The sequence below is a fragment of the Argentina silus genome (assembly GCF_951799395.1).
Source record: "Argentina silus genome assembly, chromosome: 20".
NCBI lineage: Eukaryota > Metazoa > Chordata > Actinopteri > Argentiniformes > Argentinidae > Argentina > Argentina silus.
This window is the reverse complement of record NC_139674.1, coordinates 12,322,988-12,349,110: the sequence shown is the minus strand read 5'-3', so window position 1 is coordinate 12,349,110 and position 26,123 is coordinate 12,322,988. Positions and strand designations below refer to the sequence as shown.

The following is a 26,123-nucleotide window of genomic DNA, read 5'->3' as shown; positions in this document are numbered from 1 at the left end:
CATGGAGGCTCTTATCCCTGTTATCAATAAACTTCAAGATGTCTTCAATACGGTGGGAGCGGACATAATACAGCTGCCGCAAATAGCGGTCGTAGGAACCCAGGTAACGGGACTGCCAGTGTATTGCCTCACCTTTACATGCATGCATGCATCGTCCTACCTTTAGGCTACTCTTGCATGCATTTATTTCATGGTTCGTGAGGTTGCTTTTACGGAAATAGTCTATGAGATGAATCATCGCCTTTGCTAAAAATGAACCGTTGAAGAAGTGAAGGGCAGCCCAGTTAAAAATACGCGGTGCTAACCGCCTACCAAATATGTCCTGTTATTATGCATATGCCCACGCCGGTGGTGTTGCTATTGCTAGACAGCAGGCTTATTTGACGCAAAGCCTGCTTTTTGGCAGTTGCAATAAAATCCATTTTCAGGAGCCCTGTCTCTTTCAATTAGCCTTCCTAGATCCTCATGGGTTATTACATGATAAGGTCACCTCACTGCTGCATGCAACACTGTAACACGTGCATGCATGTCCAATATAATGCTCTGTTAGAATACATCCTTCCCGATCTAGCCTACACTGTTGGCTGAAAACAAGGATTCCTCTACTCATCTTGTATAGATCCATCCTGTTAAGTCAGATTTCTGTTATTCCTAGGAAAGGAGAAAGGGAAGGAAGGAAGGAAGGAAGGAAGAATGCACTTTAGAGATATTCAAACGACAGGACCTAACTGTTAACCGATATGACATACTGTGATGCCTGTTCCCGATCAGGGCTGCCTACTCCCCTGTCCCCAGACCGGTTATGTATGATCATCTGTTAACCCACTCCCCTGTCCTCCCTGTCTCCAGACCAGTTCTGTATGATCATGTGTTAACCCACTCCCGTGTCCCCCCCTGTCTCCAGACCAGTTCTGTATGATCATGTGTTAACCCACTCCCGTGTCCCCCCCTGTCTCCAGACCAGTTCTGTATGATCATGTGTTAACCCACTCCCGTGTCCTCCCCTGTCTCCAGAGCAGTGGTAAGAGCTCGGTGCTAGAGAGCCTGGTGGGCAGGGACCTGCTGCCCCGGGGCACCGGCATCGTCACCCGCCGACCTCTCATCCTTCAGCTGGTCCACCTCGACCCGGAGGACGGCAAGAAGACGGATGAGAACGGTAAGCCGACACACGGCGTCCGAGCCTACGTAGGTTCAGGCGGGGCACGTTAAAGAGAAGGGCAGCTGGGCGTCAGGTGACAGACAGCCGGACCCTACCGATGAAAGAAAGCAAACACATCACATGTTCATGGGACGAGGCTTAAAAGAGACGAGTTTTGCGACACTCCACCATGGTCAAACACTGAGACGCCACTGGTTATGTGAGGTATATATTTTGGTCAGCCAAACCACCCCCCACCCCAGCTTCCACCCTCTGGTTCGATTGATCTGTGTTTTACCTACTTACGGGGGGGGGGTGTTAAAAAGTTTATGTTTAACTTCAGACTGGGAGCTACATTAGACCGGAGCCATCCAATTACGCCAAACCTAATGTGCTACCATTTTCATTAAACGTATTAAAACGACATTTTTAAAAGTGTCCTGACTGAATTGTGAAAAGGGTAGATGCTGACTCGGATCCTTGGGACGGCCGTAACGGCTGTAACTATCTGTTTTCTCTGTCTTTCCTCCTCAACTGCAGATTGCACTGTGTGGAAAAACACTAGGCTTTGTAAGGGTGTCTTGTTATTTTGGTCCAGTCTTTGTCTTTAGAGTTTTTAGCTTAGTTTCTCTGACAGCTGTCCTCTCTTATGTCTTCATTTTCCTGTCTTCCTTCCCTGGTTTGAGCTGATGTGCTTGGAAGGCTTTCTTTTGAAGTGACAGATGATGACATTTCTCTGCTAGCGGAAATTTCCCTCACCTCAACTAGTGTATACGCCTAGGCTTAGATGATGTACACTCACTGAACACTTTATTAGGAACACTATACTAATACGGGGTAGGGCCTCCCTTTGCTCTCACAACAGCCTTGATTCTTCGTGGCATTGATTCCACAAGATGTTGGAAACATTCCTTTGAGATTGTGGTCCATGATGACATGATTGCTTCACGCAATTCCTGTAGAATTTTCAAGTGCACTTTCAAGCTGGGAAACACCCAAAGGTGTTCTATTGGATTCAGATCCGGTGACTGGGAAGGCCACTGAAGAACACTGAACTCATTGTCATGTTCATGAAACTAGTTTGAGACGACTCTTGCTTTGTGACATGGTGCATTATCATGCTGGAAGTAGCCATTAGAAGATGGGTCAATTGTGGCCATGAAGGGATGCACATGGTCAGCAACAATACTCAAATAGGCTGTGGCATTCAAGCAATGATTGACTGGTATTAACGGGCCCAATATGTGTCAAGAAAACATTTCCCACACCATTACACCACCTCCACCATGAGACAGTGTACAGGTTTTCCTAATAAAGTGCTCGGTGAGTGTATACTCTACTAGGTACTACCAATAGATCACCCATTTAGGCCTATTTCTTGACCTTATCTGAATGTAGGTTGAGTGAAAAATAATAACTGAGTGTGTTTTGTATTCCACAGGCACAGAGGGAGACCAGTGGGGCAAATTTCTACACACCAAAAACAAGGTATGATTCTTTCCAAGCATTCGTACACAATGATACTCCTGATTGTGTTAAGTGATGCTGATTGGTGTAGAACGTTTATTGGTAAAGCTGATGTTTTCAGATCTACACAGACTTTGATGAAATCAGGCAAGAAATTGAGAATGAAACCGAGAGAACATCAGGCAACAACAAGGTAAGCCAGTCAAACAGAGGTACAGTCTAATGGTTTAAAACTTCCTGGGCCCGTTTCACCGAGCCAGCCTTTTATTTGAGGAGAATTCAACTTCATCTGAGGCAGAGAGAAACCGTCCCTGTGAACTGGTAGAGTTTGACGTTGTTTTTCCTCTAGGGGATAAGTGATGAGCCTATTCACTTGAAGATCTTCTCTCCCCACGTGGTAAACCTCACGCTGGTCGATCTCCCGGGCATCACCAAGGTAACGGCGATAAACAGAGAAGCGCTAGCTCAGCGGCGCAGCTATAAAAGGAACCTTCTATTTTTAGCCTGCAAATCCCCTTTTTAGCCCTGTCCCTTTTAGCTCTGTCCCTTTTAGCTCTGTCCCTTTTAGCCCTGTCCCTTTTAGCTCTGTCCCTTTTAGCCCTGTCCCTTTTAGCTCTGTCCCTTTTAGCCCTGTCCCTTTTAGCTCTGTCCCTTTTAGCCCTGTCCCTTTTAGCCCTGTCCCTTTTAGCCCTGTCCCTTTTAGCCCTGTCCCTTTTAGCCTGGCCCATTAGCCTGGCCCATTAGCCTGGCCCATTAGCCTGGCCCATTAGCCTGGCCCATTAGCCATGTCCCAGATCTGTAAGATTCTCTTTCACTGGACAGGGCAGTATTTCTTAATCACCTATTGTTCTTGTTCCAGAGCAATTGTTCACCTATTGTTCTTTTACCATAGACCCTAACATGGAGTTTGATACGGTACCGTGTCAGAGAAAATTAGTCTGTTCCGTCATCCTGTTGATTGAATTATTCATATAACACATTTTCTGAATGTAAACACATGTAAAGTACACAGTACAGCCACACAATAGGCAATATCTGGAACACGTACAATCCAGGACTTCAGTATTGGTGTTGTTGTTTCTTTGTTGTCAGGTCCCGGTGGGCGACCAGCCCGTAGACATAGAGATCCAGATCAGAGAGTTGATCCTGAAACACATCAGTAACCCCAACTCCATCATCCTGGCTGTGACGGCCGCCAACACTGACATGGCCACCTCAGAGGCCCTCAAAGTGGCCCGGGAGGTCGACCCCGATGGTATGGATATGATCTGTCTCTATGAACAATATGTGAGATCTACATTCTATTCAGCTGGCAGTGACCAAATTTGCTAATCTGTTTCTTCTTTAACCAACCGTGTGTGTGTATGTATGTGTGTGTGTGTGTGTGTGTGTGTGTGTGTGTGTGTGTGTGTGTGTGTGTGTGTGTGTGTGTGTGTTTGTATTTGTGTGTGACTGTGTGTATGTGTGTCCAGGCAGGAGAACCCTGGCTGTGGTGACCAAGCTGGACCTGATGGACGCTGGCACCGATGCTATGGATGTACTGATGGGCAGAGTCATCCCTGTCAAACTGGGCCTCATCGGAGTAGTCAACAGGTCTGTGGCATGTACCTCACTGGGTCCGACTGGTCCACCCCAGAATATTCAATGACCACAACTCGTGACTTGACATCCAAATGCACACACACACACACGGCTTTGACGATGTGTTGTATTGTAGCTGTTCTTCAAATATATTACAGTCACTGTTGGCTAAAATGTTACTTATTTAGGGGGGTGGTTTGGCTGACCAAAATATATACCTCACATAACCAGTGGCGTCTCAGTGTTTGACCGTGGTGGAGTGTCGCAAAACTTGTCTCTTTTAAGCCTCGTCCCATGAACATGTGATGTGTTTTTAATGTTGACAGTTTTGGGTGACTTTAGAGTGCCAAGGGTGACTTTATTCACTAAAAATGCATCGATGATGATGCTTCATTTCGTAGCCAATCAAAGTATTAGTAAATAGGTAAAATACCACACATAAAACACTTGGCACTCTCGGTGGTGGTGAGTGTTCCGGAATTCCTTGCCAGTGGGTGAGTTAAAAATGAAGAGCTTGTTGTCATCATATGGCTGTCTGTCCTTGTAGGAGCCAGTTGGACATAAACAACAAGAAGACAGTGGTTGATGCCAGCCGTGACGAACATGCTTTCCTGCAGAAGAAGTATCCCTCTCTAGCCAATAGAAACGGAACCAGATACCTGGCCAGGACTCTCAACAGGTGAGCATCATGTTCCATTACTCCATTTATTATTCATTTGCCATTCAAAAAGCAGTTTACCTGCTATTATGCAGTTGGATGTAAAAACGACTGTCAGCAATCGGTACTGGCAACTCCCCGCCAGCAAAATGTTGTCTATGGAACTCCGATCAAACCAATAAGATCAGCCGAGATACAGTCTCGGAACTCCCGTCAGCCAAGAACAGCCTATCAATCATGCAAGCGCCACTTCAGCGTTCCTGAGAGAAGAGACGCCCGTCTACTTTATTTAATTAAACCACGAGGTCTTAGTGAACACGCTCTTGGGACTGACCCTGGTGTGTCTCTCATTCATTGTTTATGGGCCCAGACGTTTTCCCTCACCACATGACCTGACCAGGGAAAAACTCCTGGCCCTGGTAGTGATGATATGATGTCATGTGCCTGTGCTGTTTGTTTATTGCTATGACAGGGCACTGCTAATTTATATTGTTGTTGAGGAGCTGCTTACCCTGAAGCATTTAATTACATTGTATCTAGTGTATTGTGTCAATGAAGCATTCAAATTTGATTTGATTTGATCTGATCTGGACCCGTCCCTCCAGGTTACTGATGCACCACATCCGAGACTGTCTGCCGGATCTAAAGACCCGTATCAACATGCTGGCGGCCCAGTACCAGTCCCTCCTCAGCAGCTACGGCGAGCCCGTGGAGGACCAGAGCGCCACCTTGCTGCAGATCATCACCAAGTTCGCCGCAGAGTACTGCCACACCATCGAGGGCACCGCCAAGCACATTGAGACGACCGAGCTGTGAGTAGTTCCCCCTCTTGGCCACAGGGCGGTGCTGTTGTCCTGCAAAAACATTGCATCAGTGTAAAACATGGACTCTTGTCGGTCATAAACAACAAGCTCTTGATCAGAGAAATTCTGAATGACTTTAGCATGATACGTTTAACTGAAGCCTCTATTCATCTTCCGATCGTACAGGTGTGGTGGTGCCAGAATATGTTACATATTCCATGAGACCTTTGGCCGAACGTTAGAGTCGGTGGACGCCCTGGGAGGACTGAACACCTTAGACATACTGACTGCCATCAGGAACGCCACTGTGAGTGCAGAGAGGGCTCTCTGTCCACGTGACGAAACGAGACTAGACAAGACTGGTCTGAAACAGTGCCTCTGCATCTAGGAGAATGGCGGAATAACAAATAACGTCTTGCTTTATTAACCTACTGGTCACTCTCTCTCTCTCTCTCTGTCTCTCTCTCTCTCTATCCCCTCCCTCCCTCTCTCTCTGTCTCTCCCACTCTCTCTCTCTCTCTCTATCCCCTCCCCTCCTCCTCCCTCTCTCTCTCTCTCCAGGGCCCGCGTCCGTCTCTGTTTGTGCCTGAGGTGTCGTTTGAGCTGCTGGTGAAGAAGCAGGTGAAGAGACTGGAGGAGCCCAGCCTGCGCTGTGTGGAGCTGGTGCACGAGGAGATGCAGAGGATCATCCAGCACTGCAGCAACTACAGCACACAGGTGTGTACACGCACACACGCGCGCACACACACACACACGCACACATGCACAATGCGCACCCACGCACACACACACGCGCACGCACACACACATATGCACACGCGCACGCACGCACACACACACACACACACACTGACTGACTGACTCTCATTTCATTACCTGTGTGTGTGTGTGTGTGTGTGCGCGCGCGTGCGTGCGTTCCTCAGGAGCTGCTGAGGTTTCCGAAGCTCCACGACGCCATCGTAGAAGTGGTCACCTCCCTCCTCAGGAAAAGGCTGCCTGTCACCAACGACATGGTACACGGTTTGGCTCTCTCTCTCTCTCTGTCTCTCTGTCTCTCTGTCTCTCTTTCTCTCTCTCAAGTCTCGTCTCTCACCCCCGGCGTGTGACTGACGCTCCCCTCTCTGTCTCTCTGTCTCTCTCTCTCTCTGTCTGTCTCTCTCTCTCTCTCTCTCTCTCTCTCTCTCTCACTCACTCTCTGTCTCTCTCTCTCTCTCTGTCTCTCTCTCTCTCTCTCTCTCGTTGTACAGGTTCACAACCTGGTTGCTATAGAGCTGGCCTACATCAACACAAAACACCCCGACTTCGCCGACGCCTGCGGGATTATGAACAACAACATGGAGGTACAGCACTGCTCACCGACGACAAAAAACATAATCACGCTTTGTTTTACACGAATGGTACCGTGTTACTAATAATGAAAACACGCTGAATGTATGTAGCGGTGTTCTGCCAAAAGGCAGCCGGATACACGGAAAAATATGAATGTCTGCTTTGTTCTGTTCGTTTGTTCCCCTCTCGAAGCGCGTTTCATCAGGCTCATTTGGTGTCTTTGTTTGTTCTTCTTTTGTCTTGGAAACCTTTAGGAACAGAGGAGGATCAGGATGAGAGAGCTGCCGTCTGCCGTCCCCAGAGACAAGGTAGCCGCCCTCTCCCTCCCTGCCCCCGCCCGTCCCCTGCTCTCTTTTGAACCTCTCCTCACCTCCTTCTCAGTCCTCTCCCCATCTCTCCACTCCTCCTCTCTCTTCCTCTCAGTCCCACAGTAAAGGTCCGTCCGGGCAGCCCCCCGTCCCTGCTGAGCCCCCTGCGCCCCACGCTGACCCTGAGGGTGCCAAGGTGGGCGTGGCCGTGGGTGGATGTGGGCGGGGCATGGATGTGGGCATGCTGGTTGCTTCTGCTCCTTCCTCTTCTGTGTGCTCTGCTCGCCCTCTGATTTCCCCCAGTCCACGTCTGTGTTTCAACGGACACGCTACGTAGCGACCGCTTAGAACGCATGGCCCTACACGCCACTTCTGTCACTACCTCGACGTCGTCACTGCAGTGCTCTCCGTCCTCTGCGATGACACTGACCTCATTTCCCCATTTGAAAAGGAAGCGAGGCGTCCTCCTGCTCTCTCTCTCTCTCTCTCTCCCTCCTTCTGCTGTGTGTTTCAGTTTCGCTCTAAACCGTCGTGGTCGTTGTCTCTGGAAATGCTCAATTTAGCCGAATGCTAAATATGCTAACCCTAATGCTAATGCTAATAATCCGGGGGGGGGGGGGGGGGGGTGTATGGTGAGTTGACCCAGGCGGTGTGTGGTGACCCAGGCTGTGTGGTTGTGTGGTTGTGTGTGTGTGTGTGTGTGTGTGTGTGTGTGTGTGTGTGTGTGTCCTCTCCCCCAGGCTCCAGGAGCAGGGCCTCAGGGGGACCAGGAGGGGACAGGGAACTGGAGAGGGATGCTTAAGAACGACGCCCCCGGCTCGGGCCCCGGCAGCCCCATGCACGCCGTCAACCTGCTGGATGTGGTGAGTGGAACCGGTAGCAACAGTGACTGTGCACACAACTCGGCATGACATTGTTTCTTAGATGAACACCAGAATGTTCACTGCTCATTCTGCTTCATTCATCATGTATTGTGTGGATTTGTATTGCTGTAGGGTGTAATGTTGTACGTGTAAGGATGTATTGTGTGTGTTTTTATACTGAATGCCACGTCTGAAGTTCTCCGTAGTCAAAAGCGGCCAATGTGAATTAGTGCCATTCAGTTCACGTGGTGCTCTTCAGTGATTCGCTGGCGCTCTCGCTCCTTCCCCCCAGCCTGTTCCTGTTGCCAGGAAGCTGTCGTCACGGGAACAGCGGGACTGCGAGGTCATCGAGCGGCTCATCAAGTCCTACTTCCTCATCGTTCGTAAGAACATCCAGGATAGGTAGCTAGTTCCTGTACGGTCACATGATGGTCCTCCTTTTTATATATTATTCCGGTCACTCAGGTCTCTCTCTCTCTCTCTCTCTCTCTCTCTCCCTGTCTGTCCCCTCTCTCTCTCCCTCTCCATCGATCTAACCCCCCCCATCCCCCCTTCCTTCCTCCATCCATCCATCCATCCAGTGTGCCCAAGGCGGTGATGCATTTCCTGGTGAACCACGTGAAGGACAGCCTGCAGAGTGAGCTGGTGGGTCAGCTGTACAGGTCTGGGCTGCTGAACGACCTGCTGACGGAGTCTGAGGACATGGCCCAGCGCCGCAGCGAAGCCGCCAGCATGCTGCAGGCAAGTCCTCAAGTCTCATCTGTCATTTACGCTGAACACCAGTACACCAACGCAATGAAACGCCCGAGGCGGAGCAGCTCGACAACGCCAATCGCTGTCAACAATAGCATGTAACGAGGATAATAGATTAAATAGAAAGGTCTATTCTGGAACGCCCCCCCTCTGGCGCGCCCCCCCCCCCCCCCCCCTCAGTTATTTACATTACATTTACATTTACATTTATGACATTTAGCAGACGCCTTATACATTTGCAGACGGCAAATACATTTGTTTAAGTAAGTGAATCATCCATCCATCCGTCATCATAAAATAAAGTAATCTATGGAGGACCAGGGGCCATAGGCAGTCACAATGCTAGAAAAAAATAAAATAATAATCTTTTCTTTTTTTTATTATTAACAGGAGAGAAACTTGTACAGGGGGGGGTAGTGGGAGTGAAGAGGTCTTTAGGAGGGACCGTTAAGATGTAGCCTGAAGAGATGGGTCTTCAATCTACGGCTGAAGATTGGTAGTGACTGTGGCACTGCAGCATTGAGCAGCAGGGTAGCAGACACAAGGAGCTAATGGGAGAGAAAGAAAACCCTAGAAAATGTCAGACGGCCGTAGTTATGAGACAGGTTCTGCGCTGGAGGTGGAAGTTGATCGGTTTCGAGCGTTACATTGACGCAGTCTTTGTGTACGTGTCCGCAGGCGTTGCAGAAAGCCGGTCTGGTGATCGCTGAGATCAGAGAGACGCACCTGTGGTGAGGACTGAATCTACCAACTCTACATCTACTCGGCATGTCTGATGGGCCGCGGGGCTTCTGAAGTCACTCTGTATCTACTCGGCATGTCTGGAGGACCGTGGGGGTTCTGAAGTCGCACTGTATCTACTTATCAGGTCTGATGGACTGAAGTTGCACTGTATCTACTAATAATGTCTAATGGACTGAAGTCATGCTGAATCTACTCATAATGTCTGAAGGACTTCAATTGCTAAGTGTCAACTCAAGATGTGCGATTGCCAATGTTAAAAATGCACTGTTGTTGTTGTTGTTGTTGTTAAGAGATGAAATCATACTGCCTCAAAGCTGTAGGGACTATGAAATCATATGGCCTCATAGGTACTGTATAGGGATTATGAAATTGTGTTGCACAGAGCTACATTAATGCTAAATACATCTCATAGACCTCCTGTATGAAATACCTCTTAATTTAGGCATAGCTGTCATGTGTTTTCATTTCAATCTGGGATACATGAAGGCCAATCTGTGTGTATCACATAACTCCCATCGATTGGTTCATTCTGCTATAGCCTACAAGCTGATTGGTTCTTTCTTCTATAACCTACTAGCTGATTGGTTCTTTCTGCTATAACCTACTAGCTGAAAAGCAAATAACTAATCCTACAATGTGAATATTCTCCTACTCACTTGAATTTGATACGATCACTGCACACTGTGTATAAAAAAAATAAAAAAAACACCCTAAAAATGTAAAACCACAAAAATATGTATTTATTTAGATATATTTATTTATTAACTGTGAAAATGTCAAAATTACTGGTGCAACTTTACAAGGTAATTTCATGATGTTTACATGAACCAGGCAATATGTGATACTGTATGTTGCTCTGTGGGTGGTCTGTGTATGTTATTGTTTGATAAATAAATGTATTTATTCATGGATTTGTTTCATGGAGATATGTGGGAGATGGAAGGAAAGAGAAGAAAGAAAGAAAGGGAATACTATAGGGGCGAAGTCTGAACAGTTGCGGTATGTTATATGCTATATTGCATATTTGGTTATATAGGAGAGTCACATGAAACGCAAATATTTAAACGAAGCGATGTATTATTCATCACTCCAAAGATCAGACTGCGGATCAAAAGCAATAATCTCTTTATTGTCTCTAGCTACGTGTACAGCTAACTGTTGCAGCACTTCTCCGTGATCTGCATGTACATTGGTAAGAAGAACAACAAACAGCAAAACAATGGTCTGTCTTTTTCTTCTTCTGTCTTCTTCTGTCTTCTTCTTCTTCCTGGGAGGCTTCCTGCTGGGTCTGGATCTCTCTACCTCCTGACAGCTTTGCCCTTGCCTCTGCCTTTGGCACTGTGAGATCACACACAACAGCCCGGTCACGTACCCCTTGTTACTCTGTGTGCATCCTGGCTCTGCCCAGTAGGGGGCGCTAAATGAACACACTTTACGTTCATATACATGGCTCTGATATTCAGAGATGCTATGCCATGAGAATCAGAATAACTAACAAAAACATATGGATATTTCTAGTGTGTGGTGGGTAGGCCTACTACATTTTTCTTTCACATTCAAATATGTTTTATTCATAACCAACGCAGGAACAGAGTTCTGAAAGAGGGAGGTAGAGTACATAGAATGAAAGATGAAAGAGATGAGAGGAGAGGGAGGGAGTTGAAGGGAACGGAGGTGTCTCTGCATAAGGGCCATGCGTTTAGGTGAAAGGGAACACAGATCTCTCACACACACACAGGACAGGTTGTTTAGTATGGAGGGAAGGAGAATGTAGGAAGGCGATCGTGTCCTATCCAGCTGTCTTACCTGGAATGTTCTCATATCTGCATCCTGCCATTTGAAATCCATTTCAACCTATCATCACACTGTACCTAACATCCTGCTCTAGCGAGCCATTACTTGTTGAACTCAACTTACCATGAGGGAACAGCATAACTGCGGCCATGACGCCTTGGATTCTGTCCCTGACGTTTACTTACTGTACATACAGTATCAGTCAAAGGTGTGGACACACCTTGCCAAGAGTGTGCAAAGCTGACATCAAAGCAAAAGGTGGCTACTTTGAAGAATCTAAAATATAAAACGTATTCTGGTTTGTTTAACACGTTTTTGTTTACTACATAATTCCATGTGTTCCTTCATAGTTTTGATGTCTTCAATATTAATCTACAATGTAGAAAATAATAAAAAAATAAAGAAAAACCATTGAATGAGAAGGTGTGTCCAAACTTTTGACTGGTACTGTATTTCTGCAGAGCTCGTTTTTTGGAAACGACTATATTTGACATAAAACCCCTTATAGATTCACTAGTGACAGTTATGACCACAGAGTTTAGGACACTGTAGGCAGTGTTGAAACATGACATATCGGCATACTGAATGGCCATGTTTCATGGCTATTAGAGGCTGTTGATGATCAGGATCACGATCTTCCCAGACTAGATGAATGGTTGAATCGAGTCATCTAGTTGGGTGGGTTCTAGAATGAATGGGGGGGGGGGGGGTGTTCTAGAATGAATGGGTGAAAAGGTGGTAGAATGAATAGAAGGTTTTGGGAGGAGCCACGTGTACAGACTGGTCTGGTCCAGTTAGGATGTAGCAGTGCTACCATCCTAATGATTTCTCCCTGCTTCCAGTCCAATCAAACAGGACAGGCTGGGTCACATGGCTCCCAGGTTTATCCAATGAGAACCATGTGACTTTAAAAGGCCTTGGGATTGGTTACTGTAAGATGGGGGCTAGATAGTGGAGAAAAACGACCCATAGAACCAATCCCAACTTACTCCTCGTGGATCTGAAAGGATGGGTCGGGCCGTATCAGATGGCCATAGGCAATATCACAACCGTCCCATCCTTTCTGATCGAAGAGACGTGTCAAGGGAAAGGGTCTAGGGGTTGATTTCAGACAAGGCAACACTCGAATGTGTGAGGATGGGACTTTGAAGGTGCCCACTGCCCAGCTCCAGGTGCCCCCTAATATTACTGTTGTCTCTTAGGTAATGAGTAAGCCTGTAATTTGATTCCTGAAATCCCCAGGCTCTTTAAATGTTTGGAGAAACTGACCAGCGTGGCTCTAGGTACTTACTTCTGGTGGTCCTGGACGCGGGCCAGTAGCTGATTAATCTGTGAAGGACACACAGCAAAGGCTGCCTAAGCACTGGGAGAACGCGTGCTAGTGGCTATCTTCCAGTGCCCATACTAGCATACTGTCTATGGAAAAATACATAGCTTTCTTCTCAGGATGCTAGTGTGGATATTGGAACACAACCACTGTGAGGGGGAGACCTGGGGGTCTTGAATGGCCCAGTGTGGAGACCATCTGTCAGTCAAACACCTGACCGAAGAGTGAGTTTCACTTGAGTTTGCACCTGCCGTTGAAAGAGTTTGTCTGTGTGTCACCTGTGGTCGAAAACGTTCACCTGTAGTCCACCTGACCGGGTCGGGTCACCGCGCGTTAATGCTTTAACCCTGCAACCACCTGGCCTGGAAGATGTTTCACCTGTGTTTCACCTCGGGTCGAAAGGGTTCACCTTTGTGTCACCTGTGGTCGAACGCGCTCCACCGGACCAGGGTACGCTTGCCTGAGCCCAGAGTGTAAATAACAAACAGCCACTCTGACACAGCGACTGACATGTACAGCAGGCTAGACAATGGGGAGGCTGACGCCCTCACAGCCCTTCTACTCACAACTTCTGCTGCTCTTCGATTCGGGTCATCAGTAAATTCATCTGTAAGCAAGTCACGGTTTTAGACAGGCGCTACCCCCGGACGCCCTCATCATAGGCAACAACACCACCAGTTGTTCAGAAGAAGGGATATGCTATGGCGGTTGTTGTTGTTGCTAAAATGAGTATGCTAAAACTGCTCTGCGGTTCTTGAGTCTAACCTATTTGGACTCGCTAAAGGTATAACCTAATAGCAAATGATGCACTGGGATTCAGAGGTGTGCCATACGTTGATGTCTTAAGAAGAAGAAAGATTAGAGAGGAGGTAGAATGCCTGGATGAGTCCTCTGAAATGTGAAAGTTAAGATATACAAACCAACACAAACATTGTCATATTATACTAAAAAATGACAAGCGATCTTGGTTATTGCCTCGTGGTTCCCAGTGATCGCTATGACACATTACTGTACGCTCTACACTGTACAGTGACAGCTTATTGACGTTACTGTAAAGTACCACTGAGCATAGCTTTCGCTCTAGCTAGTAGCTTACCTCTGCCAGTACAGCAGGGGTGGAGGTACAAATTGGAGGACGGGCTCATTGTATTGCATGGAACACAATGAGCCCGTCCTCCGATTTCTACCTCCACCAGCCTCCCCTGGCCTGTGCAGTATTAAAACACTTACGTCATATTTCTGTTTCTTCAGTTTTTCGCTGAGGTCGAACTTCTCCGCCTCCAGCTCCATCATCCACTGCCACAGCTCATTGGCCTTCTCCCTGCAGGACAGCAGCCAATGGGAGAGCAGTGTTTACAGGACATGGAATTCTCACACCTGGAAGCTCACTGTGGAATGTTCTTCACAGGCTCATTTTGGAGGAATGCCATCACTTTCCAAAATAACAGCATAATCCTGTCAATGTACCCAAATGTACACAAATGGATATACTGAAACACCTGTCATTGATAGTCTCACACATGTGAATCTGTCAACGACTGAACGCTTAGAGAATGTAAACAAAGACACTCCAGGTGTTTAGGCCGCTGCAGCGTACTTGAGTTTGTCCTCGCTCAGGTGGTCAACGCTCAGGGCCTTCCTTCTGTCCGCCAGGATCTTCTTCTTCTTCTCTCTCTCTGTCTGCTTCTTCGCTCCCTTCTTCCCCTCTTGCTGCATTGAGAACACAAGTCAGACACAGAGAAGGTGGTTAATCTGTCGGCCATGTTGTCATCGTTGAGACCAGGGACTTCGCCAAAGCATTCGGACGAAGCGACTCTGAGGATAATGCTAATCACCCATTACAAGGACGGCAAGTGAACGTTTTCCTCAACTAACTTTGGTCCAATCTTGCAATACATCCAAAGTGTTGATGTTGAATAACTGCACATGGACTCTTAAATATTGGAACACATTGATAATGATTATGATAATGATTATGATAATGATTATGATGATAATCATAACGGAATGCTTGTTTTTGAGAGAGTTGGTACACGGGGGAACACACAATGCACAATACACATTTGGAGAGAGCTGTGGACAGGATGCTCACCCTCTGTTGCACGCCTCCGTATTGGTGAGTCTTGTTGGAGAGGGCCTTCTTCTTCTTGGCGTCCTCGTCATGCTTCTTACGAACCTCCTCTTGCTCCTTCCTCTCCTTCTCCTCCTGCGGGAGGGACAACATCGCTAAGTGAGATGGTGAAATGTCACGCCGTATGACTGTGTCTCGAGTCGTGCTCTATTGCGTTCACTCTGTACAACCCTCTGACGTGAGACTGCTACCATGTGGTCTTTGAAGCGCTTCTTTGGGGCGGACCACAATGGAGGTTGGGAAGCATTTGTTCCAGCCCAGCACGGACACACCAGATTCTAATAACCCGAATCGTGGGTTTCAATTTAGGTCACAATGAGTTTTGATAAGGCGGGTTCTAGTTGGAGAGGAACAATTATCTTACACACACACACACACACACACACACACACACACACACACACACACACTGCGACCTTCCAGGACCAGGTTTACCTAGCTCATTCTATTCCAGAACATTCTGGCCCTGTTGGGCATATACTCACCGCTACACGGGCCTGTCTGTCCTTCTCCTGCTCTGTACGGATCCTCTGCTGCTCTGCCCTCTCCGTACGACGCTTCTCCTGCACACACACACACGCACACGCACACGCACACGCATAACGCACGCACATGCACACACACACACACACACACACACACACACACACACACACACACACACACACACACACACACACACACATACAGGCACACATACACATACACACGGTTGTTAATAAATATGGTCTACGACTGTAATAATGGGTTGTACATATACAGTAGAGGACTTACGATCCTGGCGACCAGGGCGAGAAGTTCCCCCTCATCCTTATTCCTCTGGATGAAGTGAGCTTCGATCAGAGACTGCAGCTCAGCCAAGTCCTTCTCCTGACGCTTCCTGTGGATGTCCTGTACACACAGACACACAGACACACACACAGACACACACACACACACACACACACACACACACACACACACACACACACACACACACACACACACACACACACACAGTGATTCGTGCCTCGTAGGCATGAGTGAAGACAACTCATATTGCTGTCATAAATATAATCTGGCAGGTAGCTGTAGGATTGCATCACTCACATCAAAGTCGACTTTATCTCCCTCCCCGCCTTGAGGTATCTTGGGCGCAGCCATGTTTGGCACAAAAGCCCTATAAGAACATTAGAATATAACATCAGTAACAGCTATTGTACCTCATGTATTACATGGGTTTGCCAATATGCTGATTCAGTAATATATTGACTTGGCATGAGACAAGAGAAAGTGGATGGTTGAAATAAGAACAAGTACTTACTTTGGTTTGGGTTTGGACTCATCTATAATTGACAACAGAGAGGGCAAATGTTCAGTTTGATGTTGAAATTAAGAGTGATCAAATTCAAGTTCAACAATAACTCTAAAAACAAAAGGCTAGTCCAAATCTATGTTTGAAAAATATTGAAACTTTTTTTTTTCAAAACCTTGAGGTTTCGAAAACGAGATGTTTTTCAAAACTAAATCTATTCATACCTTCAATAGGTTCTGTTTTGCAGCAAAACTACAAAAACAAGCTTATCTTAGACTGAAAACACCTTGATTTTCTTAAATGCTCTACAGCATGCATTATCAATGGATCCCTTTCAAAGAAACAAAAAGTTAAACAGTGATCAAACTCTACGTTTGAAAAATCAAAATGTTCAAGTAAGGTTTGAAAAAACGTTTCCATTCGTCGTTTTTCAAAACTTAAAACTTTTCAAATCTAAACCTATTTCCTTTCCCGTCAGTAGTTTCTTCTTTGTAGCAAAAAGAGAATTAAAAAGCTTATCTCAGACTGAAATCACCTGACTACAACATTGATTTTCAGAAATTCTCCACAGAAAACCTACAGATCCATCTTAGAGAACTTGAAACAATGCTCACCTGTAGTCTCCTCACTAGCTGTTGATCAAGAACAGCAAAGTAAAAAGGTGAATAGACAATAGATAGTTTTGTACACGTATCACAAATAGACACACGAAAGAATACAAAAATGATGCATTATGCACCTGTATGATTCTACATTATGATGCAGCGTCATATACACTATGTCAGGATGACTCAATGTTCTGACAGGCCAGTGAGTGAATGGTGTGAAACTCAAAAGTATGAGATGATACTGTTGATGATGATGTTGATGGTTACAGATGTTTACTCTCCATGCTTGGTGTGAATCCATGTAAAAACCGGTGGCTTTATCCACGCACAGCATACAACAATATCATGCAGTTTGACAACATTTTCAAAACATAATCTGGATTCATTTAGGTCAAAACAAAGTGAACAGCTAAATAACACACACACTCAATAAACATAATACATAATACATAATAAAGAGGCCACAGTAGACTATAGTAGAGTAAACTCCAGAATCACAGTGGCACAGACCAAATACCGCATTTTTTAATTTTTAATGCAGTGATAATTCATGTTATAATGCCATGCAATGCAATAAAAATGACATGTTTGGAGCTGAAGAAGCCAAACGAAGCATTACCTTCTGCCACAGGGGGAGGTTCTATAGTGAAGTACATGAGAACCATGAGTGGATCAGTGAACCATGAATGTGAATAAAGCTTGATTAAAATGATAGCTGAGACCAAGTGATGTGAATTTGAAGCCAAGAAAAGCATTACCTTCTACTGCTGGAGGCGGCTCTGTTTGCGAAAGCATAACACTGATTAGTGAACTTGTAAAGCAGAGCGCCCAAAAAATTACAAAGAAAGAAAGTATGGTCAAATATGTCAGCATAAGCAGAAAACATATTTACCTTCCTCATCTGGTGGAGGCTCTGTTACGAAAGCATAAGACTAGTTAGTGGACGTGTAAAGCAGAGAGCAAATAAATAATATAATATAGAAATATAGAAAACATGTTAAATATTTTTTATATTATAACAAATATAATATAGAAAACATGGTGAAACATACAGTATGTTTATCGGTTAGCGTAGACAAAGACAAGCTTGCCCTTCGACAACAGGTGGAGGCTCTGTTGCCAGGACGATGGATCAATGAAGCAGGAAGCAGAGGTTAGTTGAATACAGAACTCAATCCTGTTGTTTAGATTGCAAGCTGCACTTTGATCATCTATTGAGTGGTCAGTTAAAGGTGCAATCTGTAACTTCATTTTAGGTCAAAAGTGTTTCCTCCTGTACTTTTTGTTTGTAAATGTGGGTGTTGGTCTTAGCGAATATATGTATTCTGGGGGGTCTTTTATTGTGGGAAGAGCCAAATGCGTCATGTGTCAAAACTGCCACCAGGGGGGACGAAGGTTGCAAACTGCACCTTTAATGAAACCAATAAAAAGCCATTGATTCATTGACATATACAAATGCGTATAGTCCATGAATGCAATGACACACAGAAAAAGAGAACAGTATTGAAAGGTGTACCTTCTGCTTCAGGTGAAGGCTCTGTATAAGGATATGTAAATAATCAGTGGATGAATGTTGCAGAAACATATTCTACCAATCGTGATGAGGTAGAAACAGTACCTCAGTCAGGGTAGTGAAAATGGTAAAAAGGTAATGTTGTAACTTGAGCTGTCTTTATATAATGGGATTCTTCCTGTAGATGAGATTAACGTCTACACTTTGTAGTGATACATTTTGTACCCTAGTTAATTAAGTACAATAATGATAACAAGTGAAATATAATATAATATAATATATTAATATAATATGTATAAAATCAAAACAGTTGACCTTCTTCTGCAGGAGGAGGTTCTAAGGTGAATTAAACAAAAAAAAAAGTATGTGAATGAAGCGTATGCAGCATATTTTCATCATTAGAAAATAATCCTGAAATACTTGTTGTTGTATTACAATACGAGACATATTGTATCAATATCTTGCTTCAGGAATATTAACTTTTGCAAGTGTGAAAAGTCTACAGTGTAAAAAATAAATAGTATACAGTGGAAGCCTACATACTGTACTAACATGCAGTTAACACATGACAACAAAGTTAACTATTGTTAAAAGCAATTACCTTCTACGTCTGGTGGTGGCTCTACGGCAAGGACACGGTAAGAATTAGTGCCAATAAAGATTGCTTTTGTATTAAAATGTACATTCAATGAAACAAATAAAAAGGCTCAAGCTGTGAATAGATTTACCTTCAACTGCGGGAGGAGCCTCTGTAGTAAAGCCATACTACTGATTAGCCAACAAGTGAACCACTTTATTTTCCGATAATTAAATTAAATTGTCTTTGTCAGTAATAGTTCAAGAAAGCTTTATGTTCTACTGCAGGGGGAGGCTCTGTTATAACAGCATGAAAAGATTGTTTATGTGAATAAATAAAGCTGTTTGTACACTGCTCTTATTGTAAACTGGTATAAAGATGATGTTGCAAATTGGCCTCCATTTAATTGACAATGTAAAACAACACACTATACACAAAACATTTCCGAAATGTTTCATAGTCAAGAAAAGTGGAGCTTTAAAAAAGCTTTACCTTCCACTTCAGGCGCAGCCTCTACTGTGAGAACATGAGAAGGATTAGTGAAGCTTTAAGCTCATCATTTTGATCACAATCAATAAATGAAGCCAAACATACAGAACACATAATATGTTACCCCCCCCAAAACCCCCACCAAACAAACAAACAAACAAACAAACCTGTCCAAACACATTATTTGACACTGCCAAAGTCAAACTCTTACAAGGTTAGATTCTGAGCTCTGAGATGACATTGCTGATGTAATTGGATGGATTAAATGAACATAACATCTAATCTCACCATGTGTAAACTCAAATTAAGGTAGCCAGCATCAAGCATATTATGTTTGATATTAAGCCTGTACTGTATCTTCCACATGCATGAAACATGTGAAACACTACTTTAAGTAGAGCTTGCGTTGGTTTTTCCCCCTTTTTTGGAAAACTGTCTTTGTCATTTCTACCAATATCTACAAGTAACCTCAACAACTCTGTGACAAACATATCTTGTCGACTGTACCTCTGACTATTGATACAAAAATACTATTGACAATAAAACCATGCAGGAGACAATATTTGCAGGAGACAAACCCAAAGCCATGCAAGGCTTTTACTCTACCTTCGTCTGTGGGAACCTCCACTTCGACTGAGTGGACAGAAGATCGATTAGTTGATCAGTAAAGCTTGAAGCTAACGACTCAACAAACCATCATACAACATTCTCGGATTGCGGTAATACTTTATTTGGAGAGTCTCCCTATAGATGCACAACAAACTATCAACACATCTAAACCTAACCTTAAGCAAATTGTGGCGTGTCAACACAATTGTAATTCATAGTTTGTTGATAGTTGGAGCATCAGTAGACCATCTATCGGGGACTGTCAAAATAATGGGTGCGTGGGAAATTGCTTTGAATTAGATCCAATCGAATCAGAATCAGTAGCAGTCGCTTGCAGCTCATACAGTAGAGACATTTCATGCAACCCTTGTCAGAACATTGAACTCCATTCTAGATTGATGACACATACACATTGTGTAATGATATCTGACTACATATGAGATTGAATAGAACATTTGACACATGACAAGGGAATGGGTCTGATACATGCTACATAGATGGATGTCTATGCAAGGAAATACCAGGAGAAAAACATCACATGAAAATTGTGACATTCATATTCCACAATTTTCTCATGGCACACTCATGTAGCCAACGGTGCATAGCATTTGCGATATCATACACACATACATACTCAAGGGGGTCTATAACATGCTTTGCTGCATAAAACACTGATAAAATGAGCAGTATACAGTGTTCCATGTACCATGCACCCAAACAACTTCTAGGTGATACATACTGTACTAGTAGCCATGTTAAAGTCTTTACCTTCTTCTGCTGAGGTTTCCACTACTGGGCAGATATACATAAGTAGGGTCAGCTAAGAGCGGCTAGCAACTGAGCTCGAAGCAAGATATTACTGTAAGTTTGTCAAAGAAGGATTATCATTTCGAAAAGCCTTACTGTACCTTCCTCCCTGAAGAGAAAAAAAAAGAAGAAGGGAAAAAAAAAAGTCTATAAGTCTTTGAAACTTGGTGCTGGCGCTGCAAAAATGCACTTTAAATAAAGTTTGACTTTGACTTGACTTTATACATTTTTAGTAGAATTGTATACATTGTTAGTATATATGTGCAGTACAGTTGGCTGCTTCATTTAAAAATACAAACATTGGCTGGCGTACTTACTGCACCTCCTCCTCTACAACCTCTTCATCTGCCATCTTTAGGCTGGGTGACCTGAACATCGCAGAGGAAAAAACAGCTGTTTTCTGTTTCACACACATAACGACACATCTCATAAAACACACTACGGTATGCACATACATTTATATCACAACCATGCGGACAGGGTCCAAAAAGTATTTCAAACACTTTGAGCATTTGCATTCGCCTGCCTTTGGTGCTGGTTTGCCCCTTTTTGGGGCTTTTCCATTGGTTCCACTGTGCCAGGCAAACTCAATCAAGCACAGCAAAGTATTTTAAACACGTGGTGGTGAATTTGAGGTATAGATCTTACTGCTAGATAGAAATTGAACCCCTTGAACCCATTTCCCTCCACACACCACTTTTCACTTAAAACACATGGCTAAGACATTTCTCACCAAGCAGTATGGCTGTGTGGATAGTATTATTCTACATAAAGCCTGATGTGTCTGAGCATGCTGGAGAGTTATTCCACTATGGGCACTGCTGCCCTGAGGCCCCGGGCTCTAAACAGCTCGAGATATAATCCTCAGCCATTTCCTCTTGGCATAGAGAGGCCTCCATGGGCAGCCTGGCGTCTGGGTAACACTAGAACTACAGTTACAGTCTTACACTGGTCCGGGGGCAGGCACACGTTTACGCATTTGCACTATTACTTTGAAATAGAACAGAACAGGCAACATAAAGTTACTTGTATACCTGTGTAGTAACACCGTAATTAGTCTGTAATAACGTTGTGTTAACATACTACATAGGTATAATGCGTGTATGGTAAAACTTTTTTTTATTTTATTTTTTATTTACCAGGTGGAATAACAAGGTTTAGTACAAAAGATGAAGTATCTACAATCAAAGACAGTTTTATGTTTTGAGCATAGTGTTATATGTGTTGTTATTTTTACTCCGAAATGTCAGATTTAAACTTTTCACAGGTGTAGATGTTTTCGCAGGTGTAAAAGCTTCTGTTTTCACTCTGCCTTTGCCTGAAACATGCATCAGACTATTTATCATTTGAATCTTCATACTACATCATACTCAACATGTTGACTAGCTGCCTAAAGGTTACCTTCACTTACAGACAGAGGCATAGCTTCAAGAGGTCTAATGTTATGAAGTTCTAAACATAACCCACACATGTCAGAATGTTATTATGTAGAATCACTTGGATGACATCTTTCCATTGGCAAATAAATCATCGGATCGTAAAAAACAGTGTCAGTAGGCTGATCTACAGGGGAGGGGTTATTTTTAAGGATAATAAAACCTGGTTCTGAACAGGTGTGAGTGTTACTCTTCCAGACAATGAGTTGGCTGAGCTCATCAGGCGTATGCTTGTACTGAACACACATCCAGTAAATCAATGAGCATGCTCCATTCTCAAACACACACACACACACACACACACACACACACACACACACAGGGCTATTTTTGACCCCACAGCCTGCAATGTTCTACACGACACCCTTTAACTCATCAGCTATCAGGAGCATCCCATTATGTGGTCATCCCATTATGTGGTCATCCCATTATTAAACTATTAGTGGAGCTTGGAGTCAGTCTTGGCGTTCACCATATTTGTCATGAGAGCAAAATGAGGAGCAACCAACCCTAGAGGGTAAGAATAGAAAAAATATAGAAAAAAAGTAGTTAAATCATTACCTCTCACCTTACCCATCCCCCCCCCCCCCCCCCCCGCTCGCTCTCTCCTTCACCCCTCCCTCCCTCCCTCCCTCCCTTCCCTCCCTTCTCCCCTCTTCGGTTGCTTTTTCGGTCCACACTCTGTGTCCTTCCATTTCTAGGCCTGTGTCGTCTTCCTAAAGTGTCGTACGTAGCCTTGTCTCACTTGGCCCAGGTGTCACAATGCATCACCTTCACGGTCAGACTGGTAAGTACAATCACTGGAACGGGAAGTTCAACTTGACAAACCGTTTAGGACAAAATGTCCGTCTCATCACCAAAGAGCCACATTGAACTTCCCCTGAGAGAGTCGTAATGTAATTGAGAGGGCCCATCTGTTTCAGAGCGGTGACTCAAAACGTCTTAACTGAAATCCAGAAAGAATTCACAGCTCCGTTTGAGCTGTGTGACCACGGTATTAAATGTATTAAATGTGTTTTTCTGTAATGTGTGTGGTCAGTCTGTCGGCCTGGCTTGGATGTTGGAATAACACACTCCGACAGTGTGAGGAATGCTGCGGGTAGCTGCTTCAGCATTAAGCAGTATTAAAGCCAAAGCCTAAAGCATGCTAACAGCCAATGTCTCTCCGGGGGCTAGCTTACCACCCATTACCCTGGCTGTACCATTGCAATCAAATCAAATACACAGAAACACAACTCAAACTCAACCTTTGCTCTGGCACTACTTGAAGTGTACCGTATTAGTTGTATAGTTACACAGTATTATATTGTATTTGTGACTCTCTAGACTAAACCAAACCAAACACACATGCAGCCAAGCCCCTCAATAGCAATGCTTGGCTATGTGCTACTGTATTTCAGCATTTGTGAATGCAAAATATAGCTTCTCTCTAGACTGTCATCCGTCACACATGCAGATGAGATTCCCCAGTGTCTCTTGCTCAGATCTGCATGTAGAGATCACTCAGGGCCCCCCAGAGCTGTGCCATGCAGCCCCCAGTGTGCCATGCAGCAAGAGCCAGGGGTTACACACACCCAGAGAGAATAGAACAAATGGTTCCATTACAAAGCATTAGGTGACTATGATACCAGCCAACACCCAGAGAGTTCTAGCTCTACGCATAAACACAGAGAGTGTGGCCTTCGAAGTTTTAGTCTGAAGTATTATGCTGTGTTTACATGACACGGTACTGCATACACACACCCGCCTTACCTCTGAGTTCCACAGGGGAGAAGATGGTGATTGTGCAGCGCTGGTCTTATTCTTTGAGATCCAGATCCAGACAACTTCAATATGTCAACCAAGGATCACATAATACAGCCCAGCCCGCCCACGTGACCATCCCACACCTCCGATTGGCTGGGAGCAGAGAAGGCTATTGTTAGAGGTTAAGGGAAGCTGAGTGTGCCTCAATAAACAAACTAGTGACCATGGACGTAACCATGGCTCCTTCTGCTAGTGTAATACTGTTCTACACACAACGGTAGTAAGTGTCAGTGTTTGAAATAGAAAATAAAGCACGACAAGTTGGAATACTTTTATGTCTTTATTGCTGTTGTTGAGTCAACGGTACAATATTTCAAACATTCATTCTGTAGGAAACTATCCACTACTAAGATGTTTTTTTTCTTCTTTTTTTTTTAAGTGTTTACTGAAACTGAAGATGGTGTGCCTTGCATAGGTTTAATCTCTACACAATAAATGAGGGTGTTTTAAAATGGAAATAAAAATTTAAAAAAAGAACCAAAAAAGAAACATAACAGCAAATATACCAAAAATATGAAAAAGAACAGGAATGTTACACAGATAGGACGACATTTTGGTTCGGCTCCCCTGCTCATCAGGAGTCAATGGAATGTGATTGTCATACAGAGCAGAACACGGAACAGAAAACAATGCCCCTGCCAACCGCTAATATCCTTATCAAAGCATGTCATGCAAAATTAATTAATGAAACAATATTACCTCAATAACAGTGAATAAAACAACCAAACAGCTGAAGTTCCTCTTATATCTTATATCATAGTTGGCGAAACATGTGAGGTTTATCTACAGCAGCTATCCTACACCTCAGCTTTCTGTGATACAATGTGCTGTTTGTTTTTTTATTGCATTACAAAGGTAATGGTAATAATTACAAAGGTAACTAGATAGTGGTACATATCCTTATCTTATGTGTGTCTGGAATGTCATGCCAAGCGAACCTCACTACTGTTACGAAGCTCCTCTCACCCTCACAACCAACCTGAACGTGACCAACTCTAACTGTGTTCCTAATCTATTAGGAAGGAGAAACATTTCAGCAGGGCTTGTTTGTGACCGACTGAATTTGAACTCTGGTTCAGCTACGAGACTTCGCTAGCCCGCCGAGCTAAAGCCAAGGCGTTCAGGTCAGGGGGCTAACGCAAGTCGTCAAGTCCTAGACAAGGTTACGTAGTTAGAAGGTTCCCTATTAGACTCCGCCCGTGGTGGCTGCACCTGCCTCTGCCCGGGACACATTGTGGTAAAGGTTACTAAAGTGAACTTAAGACTCAAACAACAAAAGGTACAAAAGCTAAAAAAAACAACAACAACTAAACAAACAACAACAGCCAAGAGAGCGAAAATGACAAAAACACATACAAAAACATAAATAAAATAAAAGAGGATAATAAATGTTATAATGGCCTTCTAAATATTCAACTTTCCTTTAGTTGCTCACACTCCTCTTCTTTATCTGCCCTGTCGGTTGATAGTCATTTTGAGTACAAAAGCAAAAAAAAACGAGTATAAAGTATAAAGCTGGAATTATAAGATACAGTATAATATTCATATTCATTACGACATGTATGTGCTAACATAACATATATTACTCAGACCATTGTTGCACTATTGATAAGACAAAAAGTGAAATAAGCTAAATCTAGAAGTGCTTGTTATGATATAACTGTATTTCTATCCTGAAGGGGTGAACATGGATAACATCACTACTGGATATGTGAAGCTTCGCTTTAAATATAAATTAAAATAAAAAAAAGTGAGATGGAGAATGTGGGAAGAGCTCTGATATAAAATCTGAAACCTCTCTTTGGAACACGGACATGTGGGAAAAAAAAAACCCCTCATAAAGACTATTCTCTATTATATCAAAATTAAAAATGTTGAGCACATGGGATAAATCTAATCTTAATTTCTTATTTTTTCGGAAAGTTTGTATAAATATAAAAACAAATCATATTATCACCATTAAACGTCCAAATTTCACAGCATCTTTTTTTTTTGTGTTCTTTTGTTTTTTTTTGTTATTCTTGTGCAAAGGCACTACACTGTGACTGAACAAGATGGCGGCCGGTCAATACAGTGCGTCGTCGAATC

The 26,123-nt window shown here is 44.0% G+C and overlaps 3 protein-coding genes across 6 annotated transcripts in view; 1 reads left to right on the top strand and 2 right to left on the bottom strand.

Moving 5' to 3' along the window:
* Position 1: 1 nt before the first annotated feature.
* On the top strand, positions 2-9,646 carry LOC310820371 (dynamin-1-like protein; the record flags this gene model as incomplete). 2 transcript variants are annotated; one of them, XM_083691964.1, is made up of 19 exons in its annotated part: positions 2-103; positions 1,015-1,156; positions 2,580-2,626; positions 2,727-2,798; positions 2,955-3,041; positions 3,698-3,860; positions 4,078-4,198; positions 4,734-4,865; positions 5,450-5,656; positions 5,834-5,954; positions 6,209-6,364; positions 6,571-6,660; positions 6,895-6,987; positions 7,231-7,284; positions 7,400-7,480; positions 8,025-8,147; positions 8,440-8,549; positions 8,729-8,888; positions 9,579-9,646. In XM_083691964.1, 19 exons carry the CDS (start codon positions 2-4, stop codon positions 9,633-9,635), a joined length of 2,118 nt encoding a protein of 705 aa, XP_083548090.1. In that variant the 3' UTR covers positions 9,636-9,646. The 2 variants fall into 2 exon arrangements, with proteins under 2 accessions (XP_083548090.1, XP_083548091.1); XM_083691965.1 differs by lacking the exon at positions 7,400-7,480 and having other exon boundaries at positions 8,046-8,147.
* Positions 9,647-9,707: 61 nt separating this feature from the next.
* LOC310820372 (troponin T, cardiac muscle-like) lies at positions 9,708-18,325 on the bottom strand. Of its 3 annotated transcripts, XM_083691967.1 has the most exons (13): positions 18,315-18,325; positions 17,691-17,711; positions 17,557-17,577; positions 17,418-17,438; positions 16,805-16,822; positions 16,200-16,221; positions 15,986-16,055; positions 15,671-15,787; positions 15,382-15,459; positions 14,858-14,971; positions 14,363-14,475; positions 13,996-14,086; positions 9,708-10,982 (listed from the first exon to the last, which is right to left on the bottom strand). In XM_083691967.1, exons 7-13 carry the CDS (start codon positions 16,037-16,039, stop codon positions 10,722-10,724), a joined length of 828 nt encoding a protein of 275 aa, XP_083548093.1. In that variant the 5' UTR covers positions 16,040-16,055; positions 16,200-16,221; positions 16,805-16,822; positions 17,418-17,438; positions 17,557-17,577; positions 17,691-17,711; positions 18,315-18,325; the 3' UTR covers positions 9,708-10,721. The 3 variants fall into 3 exon arrangements, with proteins under 3 accessions (XP_083548093.1, XP_083548092.1, XP_083548094.1); XM_083691968.1 differs by lacking the exons at positions 17,418-17,438; positions 17,557-17,577; positions 17,691-17,711; positions 18,315-18,325 and adding an exon at positions 12,730-12,767 and having other exon boundaries at positions 10,753-10,982; positions 16,805-16,943; XM_083691966.1 differs by lacking the exons at positions 17,418-17,438; positions 17,557-17,577; positions 17,691-17,711; positions 18,315-18,325 and having other exon boundaries at positions 9,715-10,982; positions 16,805-16,943.
* A 5,976-nt stretch (positions 18,326-24,301) lies between these two features.
* Positions 24,302-26,123, bottom strand: part of cald1a (caldesmon 1a) — a gene marked incomplete at its 5' end in the record, with an annotated part of 18,778 nt that continues 16,956 nt past the window's right edge. The window contains one exon of the mRNA XM_083691896.1: positions 24,302-26,123. This exon is cut by the window's right edge and continues 139 nt beyond it.

Excerpts from the sequence above, each read along its gene's own strand:
- LOC310820372 (XM_083691967.1), bottom strand. The coding sequence starts at position 16,039 with ATGGCTGCGCCCAAGATACCTCAAGGCGGGGAGGGAGATAAAGTCGAC. Across the intron at positions 15,460-15,670 it reads TCGCCCTGGTCGCCAGGATC|GAGAAGCGTCGTACGGAGAG; the intron begins GTAAGTCCTCTA and ends GTGTGTGTGCAG. Across the intron at positions 10,983-13,995 it reads TGAAGAAACAGAAATATGAC|TGCCAAAGGCAGAGGCAAGG; the intron begins GTAAGTGTTTTA and ends GTGATCTCACAG.